Raw genomic sequence first — 23,243 nt, 5'->3', positions numbered from 1 at the left:
ATGTTGTCTAATAGAAAACATATTTCTTTCCTCCCTCCTTAAATATATCACACATTTTTAAATAAGCAACCTAAGCTTTAATACATTTTTAAGAACTCATTAGAACTCTAAAATAATGAGTGATTCCAACCAAAAATGAATGCTGCAGTTTGAAATTAGCTCCAACTTATGGCATCCAAGAGTTTCAGCTCAGCTCAGCATTCTCAGATGTATGACAAATACTAATTAAATCCCATTTTTAAGCCACACAGGAGCTTAAAAACATTTAACCTTCCAAGAAAAGGTGCTTGCAGCCAGTCAGAGTGGCAAACTGTGAGGGATGAAGGTCAGACACATGCAAAGTAAAAGGGTTATTTTCAAATGACAGGTTAGCAGGTGAATAGAGAGGCAGGGGCTCTTTCCTCTATCCTGACCCAGTCTGAGGTCTCTTACCCTGGGGCACATTGAGGCTCTTTTCCTGAGCCCGTGTGGAGCTGGGGACGACTAAAGCTCGGGAGCCTTTTCTGTGATCTGGGAGGAGCACGTGATAGGCTGGGTTGTTTAACAGCAAGGCTGCGGGGGCAGGCACACGGACACACACGCAGGTGGGGGTGCACACGGATGCAACAGAAAAAATATACATATAAATCAAAAAATACAATTTCATTCAAAATCACAACACAATCATCAGCATGACACAGTTAGATGGGTAATCATGATGTGAGGGATGAGGAGGGCTGAACCAGAGAGCATTACTACAACAGGCAAGTTAACACGAGTCAGGCTGTAACCAAACATGAAGATCTGTGTTACTCATGCTGTCAAACTCACACAGACGCCCTATAAAGACTGCATGCCGACCTCCTGTGGTACAACCAAAAGCAAAGGAATGTCTTCCGCCTTTGCTTTTTCTTTTTTCCTTTTCCAAAACAATGCCTCTTTTATGTCCTCTGGGCACTGTGCAGCTTCCTGCAGGTATTCTGCCTCGCAGGGGCTTTGCTTGGATTTTATGTTTGTTTGGCATAGTGGAATTTATAGTTTTCCTTATTTGCATACCCTTCACATATTTCCCACGTGTGGGATCAAAAAAGTTTTTCTGATTCTGCTGTCTTTTGCAAAAGCCCAGTCGTGTTGCATACTGGGGTGCCAGAATTCTGGATCAAGAACCGGACCGTCTTTTACAACAATAAACCGAATCATGGGGAACATGAACGAGAGGGATCAAGGTAGAAGCGTTAGGTTACAGGGGGCTGAGGTGAAGAAGGTGCAGGAGTTTAAGTACTTGGGGTCAACAGTTCAGTGTGATGGGGAGTGTGGAAAAGAGGTGAAGAGGCGAGTGCAGGCAGGTTGGAGCGGGTGGAGGAAAGTGTCAGGAGTGTTGTGTGACAGAAGAGTGCCAGCAAGACTCAAAGGAAAGGTGTACAAGACAGTGGTGAGACCAGCTCTGCTCTATGGGTTAGAGACGGTAGCAGTGAGACAGAGACAAGAGGCTGAGATGGAGGTAGCGGAGATGAAGATGTTGAGGTTCTCCTTAGGAGTGACCAGGTTAGACAGGATGAGGAACGAGTACATCAGAGGGACGGCTCATGTTGCCTGTGTTAGCGACAAAGTCAGAGAAGCCAGACTGAGATGGTTTGGACATGTTCAGAGGAGGGACAGTGGATTTATTGGTAGAAGGATGTTGGAGATGGAGCTGCCTGGCAGGAGGGCAAGAGGACGGCCAAAGAGGAGATACATGGATGTCTTAACAGAGGACATGAAGTTGGCTAATGTTAGGGTAGAAGATGTTCATGATAGAGTGAGGTGGAAAAGGATGATTCGCTGTGGCGACCCCTGATGGGAAAAGCCGAAAGAGAAAGGAAGGATGGGGAACATGAATGGTTGCATCCGTACTGCATACCAGAATGTTTACGCGGAACGTATCAAACATGTGTTGTGATACATTTAAGAAGGATTTTTTATTTATTGAATTACACCAGGGTAAGTAGAAGCCAAATAAAAGGTTTTCTTTATTGCTTCTTGCTAATTAGTACATTTAATGAAGGAGTTTCTTAATTTTTTGCTTTTTGTTGTTTTTTTGTAACACAAAATTTATATATGGAACCAAAACCAAACCAAGAACATTAGCAGGAATCTCTTAGCTTCCTTCTACATACAAGTACCTCAGACGTAACATTATGTTCTGAATGAAGCTACTGAAGGCTGTAAATAAATGACAGCGGCGGGCTTACCTGTGCTGTCTCTGTGATCTCGTGGCCTCAGCAGAGCGCTGGGTTCCTGATACTCCCCATCTCCGTCTCTGTCCTGGTCTCGGTCGTCTGGGAAAGTGTGTATGCGCTGGTAACGACTTGAGTAGCTGTGCGTGTTGTTGATGACCACGTTGTCTGAGGGGACTGACAGGTGAACGCGGAGCTCATCGCTGGACAGACTGCCCTGGGCCTGAGAGGACAGGGGCGTCACTTACACAGCAGTAACAGGAAAAAGACTTTAGGTGTCTTGAGCGGATGCGTGATCAAACTGCTGAAACAGACTAATGTTTGAATGATTAGTAGGAAATGTAAGAGGACTCCCAAAAGCATATCCAGATGGTCCTCTGCCAAAAACCTGGCAGTTCTCCAGCCTGCTATCAGTCATTTAAAGATGGTTAGAGCGGCTTGTTGAGCCAAGTCCCAACGGATCATTTTTCAAAGTCTCAGTTTAGGTCAATTTGTTCTGCAGAAAAAAAAGTTCCAAGGACAACAGCAGGGATTTATCATTGCTATCAAACACCTGATTTTATATCTGAACAAACCTTGCCCAAGATCTTTTTCCAGTATTGCCGCCAAAGAATGACAGCGATCACAGCCAGCAGCAAAAGGATGATGCCCACCAAACAGCCAATCAGAATGGCCGTGTTACTACTGTCATCTTTGGCTACAGGAAGCCCCGCCCTCGGAGTAACGGCTGCAGATTCTATACGGGGAAGAAGGCAAACAGAGAGATGACATGGTGAATGTTTGTATGAATACTTGGCATACCAACTGGGCATGATCCTTATTTAAGACACAATTGTACATCCTAACAGCCTCAGTTGATTCCAAGTCTGTGCCCACTGAACATATCAATGGTTCAGGTTAGAGAAAACACTTTTTTTTAATTCTCATCGGTAATAAATCACTTTCAGTTCAGTATTTTAGTGGTGTAAGCTGGCTTTCATTTTTAAATGTTCTTTTAGATCGCTCCAAAATTGGATGTGCTAGCACTGCAACAAAGTAGGCACAGATCATCCTGAAATCTTTACTGCTACACTAGCGCAATGTCCCCCTCCCTCGTAAAAAACTCACTTTTATTGTCTTTTGGCTCAAAACAAACCTCTCCTGCAAGCCGACGGAATATTAAATGCAGAATGAATATAAAACCTACTTTTTTTTCCCACTTTCACAGCAGAGAGTTCCAGGAAGTTGTGATAGCCATTGCCCTTCATTATACTATTCTGTCAATGGCATTCTAAGTGGGCGTTTGGTGTTTTGGAGGGCATGCAAGGTTCAGAAAGTTTTATTTTGAATTTATTTCTGTTCAGTTCACTTCATTTTTTTAGAGGCCGCATTAAGGTGCAGACAACCAAAATGTCAAACCAAGCAAAAAGTCAAATTAAAGTATTTGAGATCATTATGAACTAATCCAAAGTTAGGGGCTTCGTGTTTCTTTTCTGCATCTTAGTTTGTTGGGAAACAAGCATCTGTTCAAAATGATTTGTCAATCCACCTTTAAAAAAGTGTTTCAGCCACTTTTATCGTTACCTTGTTAAACACATCTGCTACTGCTTTACTCTACTGTATATGCTTTTGCAGAATAATCTGTTCATTTGTAAATATTTACGATTAACGCACATTTATTTCTCTGGGGCTCATTGTTCTGTTTATTTTTCCTTTTGCCCATTCCTTGATTAATTATGTTGTAATTGAGAAAGCACTTCTAATTACAAATGTCTAAACTGAAAGGTTGCATGTTCTGTTTTGTATCTGCGTGTATTTGGACTTTTTCCTACATATTTACTAATTAATGAAGCAGTTTATAATTAAAAATTCCAGAACCGTTCAGCAGAGGGAGTGACAGCAGAGGAACAACTTTGAAAAACAGTCATTTGTTTTAAAAAATAATCCAAGTTTCACACAAAATCCTCCTGTTTCATCTGTTTGTTGGGTTCATGGATGGAATAGTACATTACATTGTGTACAACTATATATTTTGCGTTGCAGAAAGAACAAGAGGCGGGTCATTTTAGTAACCGCGTCTTTATAATAACCACCCTGTATATTTCAAACTGACAACTCGTATTTTTCCAGCATAAACAGTTACTCAATATGTTTAATAAACACATAAAAAGCCAAACAGTTTCTTTATCATCAAGAAAGTCAGATCACATTACTCAAGAATTGTAACCGAGACGAAGATCTGACCATACTTTACAGCTGCTGAGGCAACAATCCACATAATCCCATAGGGGTTAGATTACTAAACAGCCTTAAATCTTCAGTGGGTGTGTGTTTGCGGTTGTGCACCATAAGTCATAAGTCAAAATGTTGTTCAGCGTCTGAACATGAGCTCAATCATGCAGTTGCTGGGGTCACACGCCAACACAGTTTCATCGGCCTCACTCGGTATCTGGCAGAGGTTGCTAGAGTGGGCGCTTATTATGCGCCGAATCCCGTCACCTCCACAGAGCAAACACTTTGTATTTAACACATCTGCGGGGTTTGGCTTTTCAAAAGCAAAAATTTTAATCAGATATTAAACTTTTCGTTCTAGAGAGTTTAAATATGCCACTTATGGTGAAAAGTATTCAAGTCACATATACTGCATCTTAAAAAGCTGAGAGGTCGCTAATGTTCACTATAGATACACTTCAACTGTGAGACAGAATGTAAAAAGAATCCAAGAAATCACATTAAGTTTTTAGGATTGTATTTGTAAAAAATAGTGCAGAAAATAAGTATTGGGTCAAAAACAAAGTTCACCTCAAAACTTTGCAATGTAACCCGGTTAAATGTCTCCTGCAGGTCTTCATTGGGTTTGCCCTGTAACCGCTATTTTGGTCCATTCATCCATGCAGGTCTTGTCAAGTTTTGAAAAGTTTTGGGGCTTTTTCGGAAGAACAAGCACTTTCGACTCCCTCCACAGATACTCTATTGGATTGAGGTCCAGAGACTAGTTAGGTCACGTAGTTACTTCCTTGTTGCCTGTGTAATGTGTTTGTGATCATTGTCATGCTGGACGATCCAGCTACATTTCACCTCCAATGCTCTCACTGATGGAAGGTTTTTACCCAAAATCTCACAATACATGGCCCCGTTGATTCTTTATTTCATTCAGATCAGTTGTCCTTTCCTCTTTACAGAAAAGCAGCCCCAAACCATGATGTTTCCACCCCCATGCTTCACAGTGAGTATGGTGTTATTCAGGTGCAACTCAACATTCTTCAATCAAAACATGGCAAGTGGCGTTTATACCACAAACTTCAATTTTGGTCTCATCTGATCACATTACATTCTTTTAGTTCTCTTGATCATCTAGATGATCTCTGGAGAACTTTAGATGGGCCTGGACTCTTCAGGACCAGGGTTGGCTAGCCCTGTGCTGTAGTAAACTTTGTTATGTGGTCCCAGTTTGACCAGATTACCTATGTAGTTCTGGGATGGGTCATCACTGTTAATCCCCAGACGAGATCTTGCTTCAGGTGGAAGGAGATTGTCAACAATCTAGTATGAGTGATGCAAACAGTTGATCTCTTCTCACCAAGCTGTTTGCTAATTGTACATTGGTTCCTTCTCATCTTGTTCAGGTAAACAGTCTAGTCCCTGCTGTCTTCTGACATATCTTTGGACTTGGTCATGGTGGAGAGGTTACAGTCTGACTGTTTACGGGTGTGCACAGGTGTCTTTTATACAGATAACCAGTTCAAACAGGTGACATTAACACAGGTAGTGAGTAGAGGATAGAAGAGCTTAGTAACAGCTATGTGAGAATAACAGAATGCTTGCTTTTTTGTAGGGGCTAAATACTTGTTTTTGGATCATTATACTAACAACAAAGTTTAGTGGCTTATTTTCTTACATTCTGTCTCTCACAGTTGAAGTGTATCTTGAACATTACAGACCTCTTCTTTCTCTTCTTTTGTTGAGACACTTTGCAGAATCCTTTACTGACAAACAATTGCCTGCCCCACTGCTATGACCTTTTCTTTAAAGGTCTGTTTGGAACGTCAAAGAAAAACAAACTATCTTGCATTTTGGACTAAGCGGGTGTCAGTCCAGGGCTCGAGAGCATGCACTCAGGTTTTACATATTGTGCTGTTAGGACAAAAGATGCCCTCACAGTTATGATCAATGTGTTTAATAAATGAATCTAGACAAAGACATCAAACTACGGCCAGCAAGAAATAAAGAAGCAGCAAACCCAACACAAAACCCAGTTCCAGCATCATTAAAACAGAAAGCTTGTTATTGTTTAGCTTTATGGATTAGAGAAAGCTCTCCAGCAAGCCATGCAGTTTGTAATACCACAGGAAGCCAAGCTGTTATTCTACATAAATATATTCTGTTATAGCTCTGTCTGGGTTTTTTCTAAAGCTATTTATCATCAAACAGTGAAGGAAGAACGGGGTGCCAAAGCGTGCCCCTGTAATCCTCACTCCCTTTGCTTACTGTCATGCTGAGTGAATTTGGGGGCTAGCTCCCCTCTGTTCATGCTCCCCGTTTCTACTCTTCCTCACCTGACACCGTCCAGTTACCAGAGGTGTCCCTCATGAAGCTGGTGTTGGTGGAAGAGAGGGGTTCTGGAGGAGTGAAGGGTGGATAAAGGACGAACATGTGAGAAGAGATGAAAACAGAGTGACGAGGAGAGAGAAGCACAGATGACAGGGTTCTGACTCAGCTGGATTTTATCCTTCAAAACCTTAAAAAAAGTGTGATGAGAAAAAAAAAATAGATCAAACTACTTGACCTTTTATTCAAAGCAAGATCTCCTTAAGCAAGATAAAAGACAAGGCCTTTGCAAAACCTCGGCTGACAGAGAAAGGATGACAGAGAGATCAGGGAAAGTGGGAAGGAAGGAGTGACGAAAGTGGGCATCAGAGAGAAAATAGAGGATAGAAAGATTAGATCAAATAGACAAAACCAAATGTGGAGGAAGATGAGGGAGGATAAGAACAATTAAGATTTGCAGAACTTACCAGAAGGCCTTGTATTGGTGCTGGGAGAACTGAAACTTGATGTAAAAACAGGAGTGGTAACATTAACTGGAGCAGAAGAGGTGGTGCCAGGATCCTTAGGGAGATGGTAGGAAAATGATTCGGCGTCTGTATCCTCCTCATACGGCTCTGAATTAGATGAAGGATGAAGAAATTGGAGGCAGTTAAAAGAACGTTACATCACTCCATTAAAGAGACCTTTGGATCATCCTTAAAGTTTGGGTAACAATGACGAACCACAATTTGCTCTGACCCAAATGAAGGTGCATTGTACAGCCATCACATCAGGATAACCCAGAGGTTCTCTTTGGGTGGAGAATAAAACATTTAGTTCCCTTTGAGTTCACACTACACTTTTGGCCCTGCGATAGACTGGTGACCCATCCGGGGTGTTCTGCCTTCGCCCAACAGTGGCTGGTATTGGCCTATAGCAACCCTGTGACCCCAAATGGGATTAAGAGAGTTCAGAGAATGGATTAATGGTTGAGGTTACACACTTCACTTTTATTGGCTTACGACTCCACATTTGCATGTTTTTTCCTTGACTCACACATTCTCAGATTGTGGGCTTTGATTTTTCTAAAAATGAATACTGCCCCAGTCATTTCTGCTTTTATTCTTTAAATGTTTTCTTTTGCTTTCATGGAAAGTCTGTCTACATTCACATTGCAAGTAAACCGTACGGGAGTTCACTTGCAAGCAACCCAAAAATTCTAATTTTATTGTGGTTCTATTGTTCAGAGCTCAGATTGAGTTGAAGTCCTGGACACTATACCAGACTGTGTGAAATTTTTATACACATCATACTGTGACTGCAGTGAGGTGGAGTCAGTCACAGTCGGACTCAGCAACCTTTTTTTTTTTTTTGGGAGTCTTTGGTAGAACCTGACTGGATTTAAACCAAGTCTCAATGCAAACACTCCTTTGTATGTATATACAGTGAACTTTTCAGAGAAATAAACTGTAGTGCAGACAAAATCAAATTCCTTTAGGTTTTGAAGCAATGCATGTCCAAAAACTGATTGGGTTTGCTCAGATGTTTCTGTGAGCAGACAGCAGAGAAGCACTTTCAGTCCAGAAACAAGTTGAGCGCATATGTTCAGACATTTTTCACAAAAATTCAAAATCATTTTTTTTAAATTTTGGATTATAATAATTGTTCAGAATCACCATTACAAAGTGTTAAAAGTCCATCGATGAAACAACATTTGAATGCAATGATCAAACATCAATAAACTGTGACAACATATCACACATTAAGTATTATTTTGAAAGTCCTTTTTAAGGTTTTCTAAAGAGAACACAAGATTTCACAGATTCATAGAAAGAGGATTTTTTTCTAGCCATCTGTGTGGAAATTTCTCCACAGTATTGTAAAAAATAAAAAACACATTTTGGGTTGGTCTTGGGAGTTACATTTTTTTTTAATGATGAAACTTTGGATGCTGTCAGATTTTTTTCTGTTTGGAACATAAAACTTTAAAACCCTCTCATACTCTGACTTCCACATGCCTCTGAGGTTAAAGAAGTCAATATTTTAGGATCCTGTTTTTTTGATTTTTGGTAATAAGTGTGCTGGTTGAAATTTATTGTTTGCACATTTTTTAGTTTTTTATTTCTGTAGTTAAAAAATGTGACATTTTATTTTGATGATATGATAACTCCAGTAGACTGATCTCTGCTTTCTTTTTTTAAACATATTCAGTATAATTTACACAATGTAACACAAGCACTGTTATGCTCATAATAATGTAAAAAATATGCATTTCCTAAACTCTGATGGATGAAACGCCCCACTGAGACAGAAGCAAAGTTAAAATCGTATTATTTGACGCATTTTCCTACCAGAGAGGAAGGAAATCTCGCTGATGAGCAGCCAGCGGTCTGCAAAATAGAATTTGCAGAGGAGGATCTGAGCGGGCCGGCGGCCGAGTGGGATGGAGATGGGTCGTGAGGAGGGGTCTTTGAGATCTTCAAGCGGTACGGGTAGAGTGAGCGGAGGAGAGGACCAGGGCAGCAGGATGCCCAGCTTAAAAAGACACTCCACTTTGCTGAAGACTCGCACACCTTGTGTGTGTCGGTTGTTACTGTGAACCTGTGAAACAGAAATAGAAAACAAGTGCAGAAGCTCAACCACCAAGCTAATGTGCTAAATCAACAACTTAGAAGACTTTTTAACACTCATAATTCATGCAGAGGCAGAAAAGACTCTATTTGAATGATAAATATAATTGCATATAATTATAATTGCTATAATTACTTTAACACAAGTAAACATGATTGCAAATTCAAGGTAAAACATCAGGGAGAGCAGGAGAAACATATCTTTCCTATGTCATTCATAAAAATGATCTATGGCTGAAGGAGGAGGAGGAGGAGCTAGGAGAGATGAGAGAGGGATGAAGATGTAGATGAAAGATGGTTTGATATGCAAGAGAGAAACAAAAAAAATCCGATCTAAGATAACGAAAATTAAGGAGGAATGAATCTCGTTGCCTTTAAAGACAGATGAGGTGCTGCTGTCTATTAATGCTGGCTTGCCACCTCCTAACCAGTCTGTTCCATTGAGTTCACATTAAAAGGCTCACACAGAAACCCAGGATGCAAAGCTGCTATGTAGGATTAAAGTGTTTCTATTTTCAGTGAGGTCTGAGGATTTTAAAAGTCAAATCAAAAGAAATATGTTCATTTGTAATAGGAGAAACACTTGCTTTGAAAGAATAAATGTATGCCTGTTATGTTTAGCTTGAGCCTCTATTGTGGGTTATTTTTCATCCTTGTCTTGAGGTTCCACAAACCCATAATAAATGTTCCACAAAAGCCCCACAGGACAGGTTTCAGTGTCCTTTCCAACTCCAGCAAGTGCAGGTCAGGACTGTGGAAAGGTTAAAGAGCAGACTTCCCTTTGGGAGGGTGATTAGGCACAGGTTAAAAAACTTTGTCCTGCAGAGACAAGTCGAGCTGAAATTAGTTTCAGGCTCCCAGTCATTATTTATTTGACCTGCGTGTCTGACACATCCGCTCAGCCAGGCAAGCATAACAGTGTGTGTCAGCTGAGGTCTGTGAGTGGAAACCGCCAGGGAAAAGACAGGAAAAGGAGACAGTTGGGAGAAATCTTAAATGGTAACTGAGGTAAACTCAACTAATAATGAACACGTGAAGGGAATAAAAGTGACAGAGAGAAATGGAGGATGTAGAAATGTTGAATTTCCTCAAAGAGGATGATTTGTGCCCTTATAAAAAAGTTGAGTGTTAAAGATGCAAAAATGCATTTCCCCTCAAACCAACATTCCAACCCCCGTGCAAAGAAACAACACAGTTATAATTCAAAGTGGGGTTGCTTCATATTACAATCATCCTCATTGCTCTACAAACTAACCCCAAAGCCACAGAGACGCACAAACAGGCTCTGATGCAATTTGGTGGCTGCAAAAAAGGACAGGCACAGATTCCTGCTGCAGCATAAATAATGGCGAATCCAAACTAGTTAAATGGCTGCAGAGCTATTCCAGTTAAAATGCTGCTACAAAAGATGGCAGATGAACTACTTCAAAGTATGACATCGATGCTGTTGGGTCTAGAGTTCATGCAGGCCATGGATACACAGAAACACACGGTTGGTATAAAAAAAACAACTGAAGTGCTTAAAGACCACTTCCAATGAACTCCTGCCGCTTTGCAGAAACTATGTACTAGAAAAAGGACAAAGGCTTTTCAATTTAGCCAAAAACAGCATAATCATAATTAAAGGAGCACTGAGAAAGCTTGTGCAATAGATCAAAAGATGTTCGCAGTGGGACTTTAATTGACAAATACCTGTAGAAACTTTAACTTTTATTAACATGATGTCTTGCATTATTTCTGTGAAGACCTGGTCCAGTCTGTTCATACAGACCAGAATCTGAGCACCTCTAATCCGATCATAAACTCACAACCCCATCATTTTACACTCACAATCACACATCTTAGTGTTTACCTGCATGTTGATGAAGAGTCGAGGTTTCTCAAAATGGAACTCAATATCCACGCTGCCTTGACCGAGGGCTTCCCGGCTCCAGCCGACATAATCATACCCCGGCCACACCCTTAATTCCTTGGTTTGTGTAAAGTCGTCTCCACCCAGCACTCCATCACAAAGCTGACCCAAGCCGCCGAACTGCATCCTGCAACACAAACAAACAATGCTGTTTGTGTTAACGCACTTCTGCACACAAACAACACAAACGTTACCCACATAAACTCTTGTAACAACGCTCGCACACAGCAGTGTACCTGAAGTAAAGGAACCCAGCAAATGACCCCCCCCCCCAACCCTCCATCCCAGTTGCACAAGCTTTTACATCTGCTAGAAATACATCTGGATTACATCAAAAGTGTTCACTCGCCCGCTGGCAAAACATTTCAGCCCCATTAGCTACACAGCCCATGCAAGTGTGGACCCCCTCCCCAAATACCTGGTTTATCCCTCCTTTGCTCCATGTCAAACATTACAGTCAGGAAACATGCCTCAAATCCCTCTGCGGCTTAGAAAAAATAATGTCATTCTGTTTCAATTAGCCGCACAGAAACAGAGAATGAGGAAAGGTTTTGGCTGGGACCGTAGTAGATGTGATGAGCAGCGTGGAGACACTCAGCCTCACCCTATATTTATTACTGTACAGTTTTATTCCACTCCGTCATGATCATATTTCTCATAGCCGGCTACATGAAAGTTAAATAATTTACAGTCACTAATGGCACGCAGAGACAGGAAAAAGATCCAGGTCAATAGATTTCTTACCTTTGCTCTGTGCTTCCGTCGTAGATGGAGTCATTTAAATACACGGGCAGGCCAGGCAAGTTCATGACGTGACCCACCGGGGAGGTGTAAGCTTTTAACCCATCTTAGAAAGAGTAAAGCTAAAATCAGTCAAAATGATTCATACAGTTGCTGAAAGTAAAAACAGAAATATCTTTTCTGATTTTCCAGTTCAAGAAACATACACTACAACAGAGCCAAACATGACATTTTCTTAAGTGTTGTCATTTCAACAAAGCACTCAAGAAATGCCAGATCAGATTTAATGAAACAGTTTCCAGACTTCAACACAGCTGGGCTTAAAAAATATAAAATAGGAGCAAAGAAAATGAAAACCGTAAAGGTAAACTGTCATTTTATCGCATGTAATATTGCTTTAATATAAAGAAAAAACATTTTAAACAATTAACTTAAAGACCTACTCTGATGAAAGTCGTGATTCTTGTAGCTTTTTTCTCATGATAGAGGATATAGAAAATGAGGCTTAAAACTGTGTTTGAGTATTTCTTTATTCAAATCATTGTGAATCAGAAGCTTAAATGTGTGACATAGAAGCAACAATCGTTAAGCCACAAGCTCCTTGTACTGTTCTGCTCTTATGCATCCGCTTGTAGACGACTGGACCAATGCATGTCTTCTATTTCTTCGTCTGAGCTGGCATCTGGCTCAAAACTGTATGGCTGGATAGCTCCAAGGGCAGGGTGTCAGGAAGCAGGGTCGAGTTTATTCACGCCCACCTCAGAGGCAAATATCTAATGAACTACTGCTAAAAACCGCATAATCATGTTTAAAAGACCACTGGGAACGCTTTTACAATAGATCAGAGGATAGTCGGAGTGGGACTTTAAGTCTAGCTAGTGAAAAGGCCCATTTGGAAAACCGCTTGTTATATTTCCAGCTAATATTTACTCTCAAAAGCTTGACGGTAACCAAAAAAACTAATTTACTGCTAATATTTACAAGTAAATCAATGGTTTTTATTAGAGCAATTTGGCAGTGTGAGCATTGAACGAGAAAGTGCTACAGCTGCTTTTTAAGCCATAAAACAAATGAAAAGGTCAGCCTCTCAGGTCTCTTTTCCTGGCCACCATTACGCCACAGAACCCAAGCTAATCAACCCAGTCCCTGAGAACAACGAAGTCACTGACACCCTCCACAGACATCATAAACAGTGCTTCTCAAAGCCTTTCAGGGCCACATGCTCTGGATGCAAATGACTGACTGTGTGCAGATGAGGCTGCATATAAGAGAGTCCATGAGGGTCAAACAGAGCCACTCTGAATGTTAAATAACCAACTAAAGAGGTGTCACCTCTGTAATCGGGTTTGTGATCAAATGAGACGCAGAGTGGGAGAAAATCTTGACATTTGTGAGTCTGCATAGCTTGCTTCTTGGTTGAAGTCAAAGCCAGCTGCAGCTCAGAAACCACATGTTTCGGGGAGATGCGCTCCCCGAGGACGCGGGATGGGGATTGGAACTTCTCGAGTCACTGAAAACTCTGATTTACGGGTCTAGCTCTGAGCTGTCTGAGGGAGGCGGATGCGGCTGGAGAGGAGGTGAAGCAGCCGTAAATACTCTGTCAGCACTGTGCTTCAGGAAACACAGAAACCACCTCAATATATTCATCTGTGGCTCCTTTTATCCGGGCAAAGCCCTCGGAGACAGAAAAACATGCATTTGTAATCATTACTTTCTGATATAAATTCAATCTCGGAGGAGAGAAAACCCAGTCACCGTCCACATTTATCAAGGAGGCATGCCTCAGAATGTCCAAACCAAATGATAAGGAAAGCCACCCCCCCCATGCACACTTACCATTCCACACACAACCATAGAGCTCCACTCGAAGGCAAACACTCATCACTCTGTCAGCGAGGGGGTAGAACCGGACCATGCGGGCCACAATGGGAGGGCCCAGGTCTTTGAGCACCACCTCATGTGTGTTTGTATTGCCAGACACCACCTATAGAAGGCAAGAGGTTGGGGTTAATCAGTTCATTACGAACGAAACTTTGGATCCTCTTGGAATCTCCTATTACGTGTGATGCTACGTTCACACCGGGCTCAGAAACGCATGTTCAAGCCACAACTTCCAATGAAAAGTCCATTTAAATGCACATATATGCTCATTTTGGGCTTACACATTCAAAACTGTCATGTTCATGCACACTTTTAAGTCCATTTTTGGGCTCTGTGTACAAAACGTAATGCACGTTTGAAGTTCAATCTGTGACCAATCAGGGACTTGAATTTGGTAGTGATGTATAGTTAGGGTCTTTTTTTAAAACAAGGAAGTGCCAATTGTTTGAAAATTGATCATGAAGGAGAAATTAGGAATTGTGATTTGAGGCCGAGTCGCTATCGGGCAGCGACGGTCCAGCGTGAACACCGTTTGCTAAAAGCACGCTTAAGAACCCACATTCAAGTGCGTTCTTGACTGTGGATCCCATGCCTGGTGTGGACGCAGCATTGAGCTTAGTGAATGTGGATTATAACCTGTAGCCTGCATCTTTCTTATTTTCTTTGTTAGGAATCAATCAAAATGTAAAAACAAGAACTTTTTTTTTTTTTAAATACAAAAGGGTCTAATTTAAACTGATTCTTGTGTGAGCCCCAAGCAGTTTTTCTGAACAAGCCCCAACCTAAATTGGCTATCAATAAATCGGAATATTTTTCTTGCATCGGTGAACAGGATGAAAAGAAAAAACAGACTTGATAGGTTGAATAAAAAGTATTATTTTGTTTTAGAGAAGTGAATGCTGGAGGTCTAAATTCCCACAATTTCTTTGTAAGGAGTTCCAAAACAAAGAGGAGAACTTATCTCACAAGAAAATACTGGACATTTTCCAAAAGCAAAAGGAGATAGCTGTATCTGCACGAGTTAAGGCTTTGTTTGCATTGTTTACAGGGCAGCTGTGGCTCCTAACTAAACAGAAAGTTGGCTCTGAATCAAGTTTGGATGATCAACATCATATTGAAAAACTGTATTTAATAAATACATTTGTGTAGAACAGGGCTGCTCAATCCTGGTCTTTGAGATCTACCACCCTGCCTGTTTTTCAGCTTTCCCTGCACTGCTTGCTGCTGATTACAGGAACCAGGGGTGTTTATTCAATCAGAATCTGGAGACATCTGATTGAATCAATCAGCAGCTGGCAGTGCTTGGAGATCTGGAAAACAGTCAGGGTGGTGGATCTCCCGGACCAGGAATAAGCAGCTCTGGTGTAGGAGAATCAAACAGGTTTGTGTTTTTTGCAGTGATGTAACAAAAGTCAGGCTAACTTCTTGCCCCCAGCGGTCCTTCCAGGTGATCCATTTCACTCCATCTCTGGAGTAGCGGAGTCGATAGCTGCGGGTAAACTCCTGCCCATGCCCGTCGGCATGGCGACCTTGAGTGCCAACCAGAGCGAGGAAGTGGAGTTTGTGCAAGTCAATCTGAAAAAAAAAAGTTTTTTTTTTTTTAACACGTCCGGACATTTCAACTCCATCTTAGTTCAATTTTTTTTTTTTAAAGGAGGCAGTTCACAATGGAGCAAAAGGCCCCCTAGAAATAAGTCAACAATTCTTAACAATTGACAACTGTTCTTTTAAAAGCAAATAAATTAGCCAATGGGATGAGAAAAAATGTTTTACCAAGAATTCTTATTAAAAAAAAACATTCTAGTCACTAACACATTGACAAAGCAAGATTATTTTGCTTTTTGCAGTGAAGCAAAAAAACAGAACAAACCAAACACAGTTAATTCTGATTGTCGTAACGTCATTCATTCCTAACATTGCAGATTGTTTAATTCATTTCACTTGACTCCCTAATCCTCAGCAAGGAGGGCCAGGTTCAAATCCCGGTTGAGTCTTTTCTGAGTGTGATCTCCTCATTAATGGGCAGGTTTTCTGGATTCCTCCCACAGTCCAAAAACATGCTTGACTGGTTGATTGGTGATTCTGAATTGCCCCTTTAGAGTGAATGCTGTGTGTGGCCCTGCAATGGACCAGCAAACTCTCCACGGGGTCCTTAAGAGACTGGAAGAAGCTTCAACAACCTTCGTTATCCTACACGGGACTAAGAGGAAATAGAAGATGGACGGATAATCGAATTCAGAGCGGGTTATTCTAATAAGGTCAAATTGTTTTCATAATAATAGCCTATAAAGGTGATTAAATCAAATGGGTTTCAGTGTAATCACTGGACTTAACTTCATTTTCTTACTAGTAAATCAAGGCCCATCTGCATTTTTTATTTAAACTAATTTTCAAACAGAGTGAGAGCTGTCTTTTTTCTGCTTATATCCAGATCTTTTGACATGTCCTTCTCCCCAGACTGACTGACGGGTCATTAAAGTATTAAACATAAGCTTGTGGTTTTTAGCTCTGCATGGGACAGAGTCTGTTCTGCAGAGCTCCATAGTTTTACTGATTAGCTATGATTAGTAATTTTTGCAGATTGATAACCAGTAATGATCTAAGCTTACCACTGCATAGTAGTCCAACTGATTTCTTGGCCAGTCAATAATGATTTTCCTAACTTGGTTGTTAAATGTATTCATTTAGTTTCTAACAAAAAGCTTAAAAATGCACAAAGCCCCGTCATTTTTAAAGCAAAAAATCATTTTATTCCTATAACTCACTATATATAGCAGTATTATATTTCTTTTAACCTTTATTAAACATATAACCCAAAATGAATGTTTCTCATTAGAAACATGTAAAAGTTCCTTTCTGTGTTCCTGCCAGTTCTAAAGCAACAGTTGTGCTGCATTTGGAGCAGGAGAGTCAAACTTCAGCTCCTCAGAGGCCGGTGACCTGCGGCTGTGTCTGACGCGGCTCTGCCCCACTTGCTGAGGATGAATGACCTGGATCAGATGTGCTGAAAACAAACCGGAGCTTTACATCTGGAGTTTGACACTCATGATTTACTGCAAAGCAGTACAATCACAAAAAAAATGGTTTGGACATTTTCGTGCTATTTAATTAAATTTACCTTGATAGTCTATGACGATTTCCAAATTGAATTCTGACTGAAAGCAGATCCGTTTTTTTTCTGAATACTCAAACAGATGCAGCAGCTGCACTGAACATTAACTGGAACTGGAGTTCATATCAAGCTGCATAACTGACCTGAAGATATTCTGATCCACTTGGAAAGACCGGCCCAAGCGGACACCAGGCCCCATCTCCCTCTCCGGTGCTCAACCTGAGATCCAGAAACATTATTTTTTTAATAAAAGCACAAATGAGAAGTTCAATTTAAACCCCAGTCCAACGGTTTTGGTGCAGTCAGAATTCAATACAAACTTTCCTCCACCTTCGCCAAGAGTATTGATTCTAAAAGAGCAGATTTAAATATTTGTAGGGTGATGTTATCAGACACATCTGGGAATGCCTGAAGGCCAACGAAAAAAAACAAAACTGAGAATGCAGAATGGAGAAAGAAAGCCTCCACAAAATCTTTCAATCCCAACTACCCACATTGTCACTCATTGAGGTCTTTTTCAAACCACGCGGGTAGGAGGAGTTCATGCTACCAACACACACTGACCGCATGAACACCACAGTCCTAACTGAGAGCATCTTTTCGCACAAGGAGCTTCGCCAGGCCACAACCTCAGTCTGATCACTGAAGTCCAACCGCCAAAAACAAATCATTACATCAACTCGGTCAGGGTGGTGGTGTAGTTTGGATGCTAATCAGCGCACTTTGCTCTTGTTGGGTGAGATCACACAGCTGGGAGATACGAGGTGATATCAGCCTATTAGACCTCCATCAAGGGTTTTGTGATGGATGGAGAGGGAATATGGCACCGGTCTACAAGATAAACATCACAGGGGATTTTTCTGCCAAGTTCTGAACTTTTTCTGCTCTCTTGCCTTTTTTGCTCTTACATGCAGTAAAAAAGGAGTCAACTCTTCATTTGTTTCCACATTGTTCCTACTTTAAATTCACTTCATCTTTTCCAATTTGCTGAGTTTTCTGGCACAGAGTAATAAGTCATAAAGTGAAAAATACCTCTCCATCAAAGAGTCACAAACCCATTTCTCCCCAGCTGTCAACACACCAATGATCCACCCATTTCTCACTCTCTCTCTTTCTTCATGTCCTCTTTATTCTCAGTTTTTCCTTTTTCTCCCCATAGTGTCTTAAAAAGAGCCTGGGCTAATAATCACTTCCACATGCTTTGACACAGGCCTGGAAGACCCGGCCCAACAGACTGACAGGGACAAATGAACACAAACACACACTCTTGATCCTGGAAACACTCAAGCACGTGGCGGCGGCGTGTTTCTGCTCCAACTTGGCTTTCATGATAGCAGCTCACTGCCAGGCAGACAAGGTGGTATTATTGTTATTAGATGGCCATTATGAAGACAAATGATCATCCACTGGCAGTTTAAAAAAATACAGGAGGTTGTCATAATCTTGAATATCGTGACTTAAAAAAAAACATTGGTATGATCTATTTCACTTCTTTGACCATTGCTTCTTCATGAATTCTTACAGCAACAGAGGATGCAGTTAAGTTAACCAGTCAATGAAAAGTAAGCAAACAGCAACGGTGAGATTACATTTATGTCCAAGAAATTGGCACCCACTTTGGCTTTAGTAGCATTGATGCTCAAAGAAAACTGTCTAGCAATTTATTAATAATCCGGCATTCAGTCCGAATCTCAGTGGGTTCAACGTGGGCAAATAAAAGGGCCAACACTAAGCAAAAAGACCGGGACCTCAAGGGAAATTCTGAATTTTTTCTTTACCTCCAATTGTTTAGAACCATTTTCATAACTGCCCTTAGGGCTACATACAGGCAATCTGGGCGAAAAACGGGCAAACCTTTGCGGGCCACACAAGGAGCACACAGGTATCACACGTGAACAGCACTTACAAGCTCTTTGCACAGCTCGCAGGATTTGAGGTTGAAATAAATGTAAATCTGTATGACATGCCTGCATCTCACCTACTTCACTCTTACTTTACCCTTGCATTTTTTTATATGTTTTTATGTTCTTTTTTGATGTTATATAGATTATTTCTGAATGTTGTTTTTTGCTGCCACAGATATATGAAATTTCCCCATTGTGGGATAATAAAGTCATCATCTATGTTGCATAAGTGTTGCTTGCAGCATGCACATAGTAAAAAACGTTCATGAACATTTTCACTCTACGGGTTTGCCGAGCGATCTACAAACTTGCCATTTTGTACAGGATCTGTACAAGTTAACCACTTTTCACCCTTAGACAGCCCATCTCTACCCGTAAAGCCATTATATCAGTGCGTGCCATGTGTCAGGCGTTTTGCCTGTATAATGCGGCTTGTGTATACTAAATGGCTTCCTCTTGTTCATTTGTCAATTGGTTTTCACTTAGATCATGCGTTTCATGCTTTGCAGATTCCGTATCTTTTATCTCTGTCATATATTCAGACAACTGTAAAAAGATAAATAATAGATTGTTCTGATAATACTGCAGGGGGGGGATTAAAGTTTAACAGGCTCTCTTTTAAGTACTTTACGAAGTATGAAAAATATATATGAATCGCTAAGTTTCAAATGAAAAAAATATTTAGCTCAAGAGTTCCATTCAAATACCTTTTTGTGACATTTAACCCACTCCATATTAGGATTTACTTAAAAAAAAAGTCACATCTGGGCACTGCTCCAGATGAAGAGGATAATAACAAGGTGGTAATGCCCTCTTTTAAGTATCAGTCAGTGCTGATGGTAATAATTATTTTGTTGTTCAGGGATCCTTTTCAAAATGCAGACCCATTTTATAAAAGCACCATACTTATAATTTGGCCAGTTTGAATCCATTCATCAAAAAAAAATGATAAGCACTTCCCATCAACAGCAATAATTTTCTGCAGATTCTCAAATGTGAAAACCACTTTCATGCCTTTCAAACAGCTGATGGGTTCTTGTCAGTTTAATGTAGTATGAAAATGGAATCATGTATCCAAAAGTTGCAGCTCTGTCATCCATCACAGGGAACATCTTTTGTCTCCTCTCTGAGAAGCATTATCTCACAAGATCAAGTCAGAGACCGCTGGAAATGGCAGAAAAACGACTGAGAATTTATTGCTAGAAGACACGTCCCAAAAGAAGTCAGCACAAATTCAACCACACTGCAATTGTCAAAACAGTCTGAAAGATTGTTTTCTATTTGCTAATAATGTAAAGTGGTTTAAATGTATTAGTCTGTGCATCATCAAAACTGATAAATTCAGCTGAATTCTATGAGACAGAAACTGAAGTTATTTAATAAAATACCGTTTTTCTGCTCTTCTCACCTTCCATGCTTGGCCTCAGTGGAGTCTGACCAGGCGCTGGAGGCACTGATGTCAGAGTCTGGAATGGTGCCAGCCTCCATCCCCAGGGCGTAACGACACTGATCTGTCCGGGAAGAATCGAAGGGAGAGAAAAAAAGATGACAGGGAGAAGATAAAGCTATGAGCAAAATTCTCCTTTACACATTTCCAAGAGGAACTCAAGTCTCCCCCGGAGTGTCAGAAGCCACCATTGGTCATGGAGCATAATACTGTTGTGTCATCTCTGGGAAAACCTCTGGGCTTTTTGGTTTGTAAGACAAACAGCGAATGAAAGGAAAAATATGGGGTTGCTTTCTGGGTTAGTTAGATGTTTACACTTTACAAAGCTGATTTAAATTCTGTTTATTTTTTGAGTAATTTCAATTTGCTGAGTTTTCTGGCAAAAAGTTAAACATACCTCTTTATCAAATTGTCTCAAACCAATTTTACCCAGCTGTCAACACGTCAATGATTCACCTATTACTCACTTTCTCTTTTTTATGTTCTCTTTATTCTCAGTTTTTTTTATTTTTCTCCTAATGGGGTCTTAAAAAGAGCCTAGGCTAATAATCACCTCCACGTGTTTTGACAGTGGGCCAGTAAAACAACCTCTACTGCCTCACATCACCATGAGCAAACATCACACTAAGACCTTCAGTGCCTGAACAAAGGCAAATACCCTGGTGCTGTGGACACACCTGTTCATAAAGACATGGTAGCTAGATCAGTATTTTTGTGCATGCTTTGATGCATCCATTTATATCATTTTGCATTTGCACTGTGATTATGTAGAGAGTTTTCATTAACTAGACACCCCAGACATATAAAAATACAATTTACTAATGTAAAAAATACATTAAGGTTTAGATACCTTCAAAGTATTTAATGGTTTCATATGTTTTAGCACTAAAGGTAACCTTTTCTTAACAAATATTGTTTAGAAGTTGAAATTATGTACGGGTAGAAGACTTCCTTGCTTAATTTACGTCTTGTCTAAGACACTTTCCTGTTTGATGCTGCCCACATATTCTACACATTTATTTTTACAAACATTTTGAGATTTGCAGGGAAAAAGGAAAGGTAACAAGAGGGGGGGGGGGGGGGGGACACAACACCCAGGTATTTGTGCCGACTGCACTCCAGCGGCAAGAATATCAAACAATCCAGACAGCATGGTCCCAGGCAGGGATTACCCAAACACTCTGCTATCTGCTCTAGAGTCACCCGTGGGGGAGGATGTGAGGGGGTGCAGTGATAAAGAGAAAAAAGGGGGCACTCAGAAGGATACGGAGCGCTGGCTGAATGTGACAGGAAGCGGTGGGGGTGGATGAGGCGCCGAACTCCAATTCTGTCATTGAGTCATTGCACAAGAATGTTGGGCTCATGACAAAAACTAAAGAGCCCAGTGGGTGAAGCGCACACACACACAAACACACACACACACACCGCTCATCTCCATCCTGAGGTCAGGTGCCCGTATCATTACACCATCAGGGTTACGAGCAAACAGCTCACAGTGGGCTGTGCCTCCATTCCTGGTTCACCCCGAAGACGGTTTCAGTGCCTATGCTTAATCCTTCCATTCGTACCCTCAATTTCAAGGTATGTGTCAATGAAAAATGTGTATAACACCACAGTGTGCGACCCACTCTGCATTCATTTACTGCAGACACACCTACTTGCATAAAGAATTTGTACTCTCAATTTTTTAAACTATTGCAAAAAAGCTATTCAATCTGCTAAATATTTTCTCTTTTTATACGTAATTTGTTCCACGAACAATGCTTTTCTATTGTTCAATTTACAAAAATACTATGTTTTCAGTTCATTGATAAACAAGAATTTTACAGCTGGCATTAAAAAAAATCAGATGTTTTGAGGCCAAAGGCATCTTAGTGACCCTGACGAGGTCGATCCCTACAACCATGTCAAGCAACGGATGGATGAAAACAGGCTTCAACCTGGAGACTCCATCATAGCTCCACAAAAACAACTGTCTCACACTCCATTTGTAATCCTCAGTTGACCAACACTTTATTGAGCTGTGAGAGGAAACCAGAGGACCATGGGAAAACATCGAGGAAGGGGAGGACATTCAAACTCCAAAAGGAAGCAAACCGCTGTGCTGCTGACGATCCAGCTTTGAACAAAACAGCTCAGATTTCTAAAATGACATTTTTGAAATCTTGATTTATGTTAATGATAAAGGTTAGATCTTTACTTACAAGACATGAGGTTTAAAGTACTTCTGAGCATGAATTATAGAGCATTTTAACTATTCAGACAAGATGAGGCATTTAAGGGTTGATTTAAGGTAACAAAAACTTCAGAAGCGTAAAATTGCTCATATGCAGCAGACACAAAATTAATTCATAAAAAGTTAACATTTTAAAATTTTCTGCAGCCTGAGATAAGGACTTTAAGATAAGAAATTGAACGGAAACATTTCTTTATTGACTCCTAAATAATTCTACAATTTCTATCAGTTGTTTATATATTGTACACATTTTCACATCTTAATTTAAGAAAAAATAGCTGCTGCTTATTCTGAAGTATAAACTGGGTATATGTTAGTGATAGTAAAGTTATTATTTCAAAGAGTTTTATTAAATGTTTCCGCTCTATCACAAATGCAAACACTGTATAAAAAAATCTGAACTATTGGCTATTTTGAAAAAAGGCTGTTATCCCCAAGCAAAATCTGAAACAGTAAACACATTTTAAATGTTCTTATAGTAACCTTTTAGCAGATATAATAAAAAATTGACTAATTATAAATGTTACAAAAGGGGCTGAGTGAGAATGCAAATACAAAATCTAGTGCGATAAAATAGTATCAGAAAAATATTACGATTTTGGAGATTACCGTATTTTCCGGACTATAAGTCGCCCTTTTTTTCATAGTTTGGCAAGGCGTGCGACTTATACTCCGCAGC

General features: G+C 40.5%; 1 protein-coding gene across 3 annotated transcripts in view; it reads right to left on the bottom strand.

The window, feature by feature from the left end:
- The window catches only part of LOC101172605 (epithelial discoidin domain-containing receptor 1), a 47,411-nt gene that overhangs the window by 4,502 nt on the left and 19,666 nt on the right, over positions 1–23,243 (bottom strand). Inside the window, exons 3-14 of one of the 3 annotated variants that reach the window (XM_023964435.1) lie at positions 20,290–20,392; positions 17,121–17,196; positions 15,288–15,440; positions 13,821–13,968; positions 11,988–12,090; positions 11,184–11,370; positions 9,053–9,302; positions 7,190–7,336; positions 6,731–6,793; positions 2,771–2,931; positions 2,211–2,418; positions 433–552 (exon numbers count right to left, since the gene is read on the bottom strand). In XM_023964435.1, the coding sequence (XP_023820203.1) occupies positions 433–552; positions 2,211–2,418; positions 2,771–2,931; positions 6,731–6,793; positions 7,190–7,336; positions 9,053–9,302; positions 11,184–11,370; positions 11,988–12,090; positions 13,821–13,968; positions 15,288–15,440; positions 17,121–17,196; positions 20,290–20,392 (1,719 nt within the window). The remainder of the gene's footprint in view (positions 1–432; positions 553–2,210; positions 2,419–2,770; positions 2,932–6,730; positions 6,794–7,189; positions 7,337–9,052; positions 9,303–11,183; positions 11,371–11,987; positions 12,091–13,820; positions 13,969–15,287; positions 15,441–17,120; positions 17,197–20,289; positions 20,393–23,243) is intronic. The other 2 variants (XM_023964437.1, XM_023964436.1) reach the window with 2 other exon arrangements.

Source organism: Oryzias latipes, chromosome 16, assembly GCF_002234675.1.
Source record: "Oryzias latipes chromosome 16, ASM223467v1".
NCBI classification, from domain to species: Eukaryota; Metazoa; Chordata; class Actinopteri; order Beloniformes; family Adrianichthyidae; genus Oryzias; species Oryzias latipes.
This window is presented reverse-complemented; position numbering and strand designations above follow the sequence as displayed.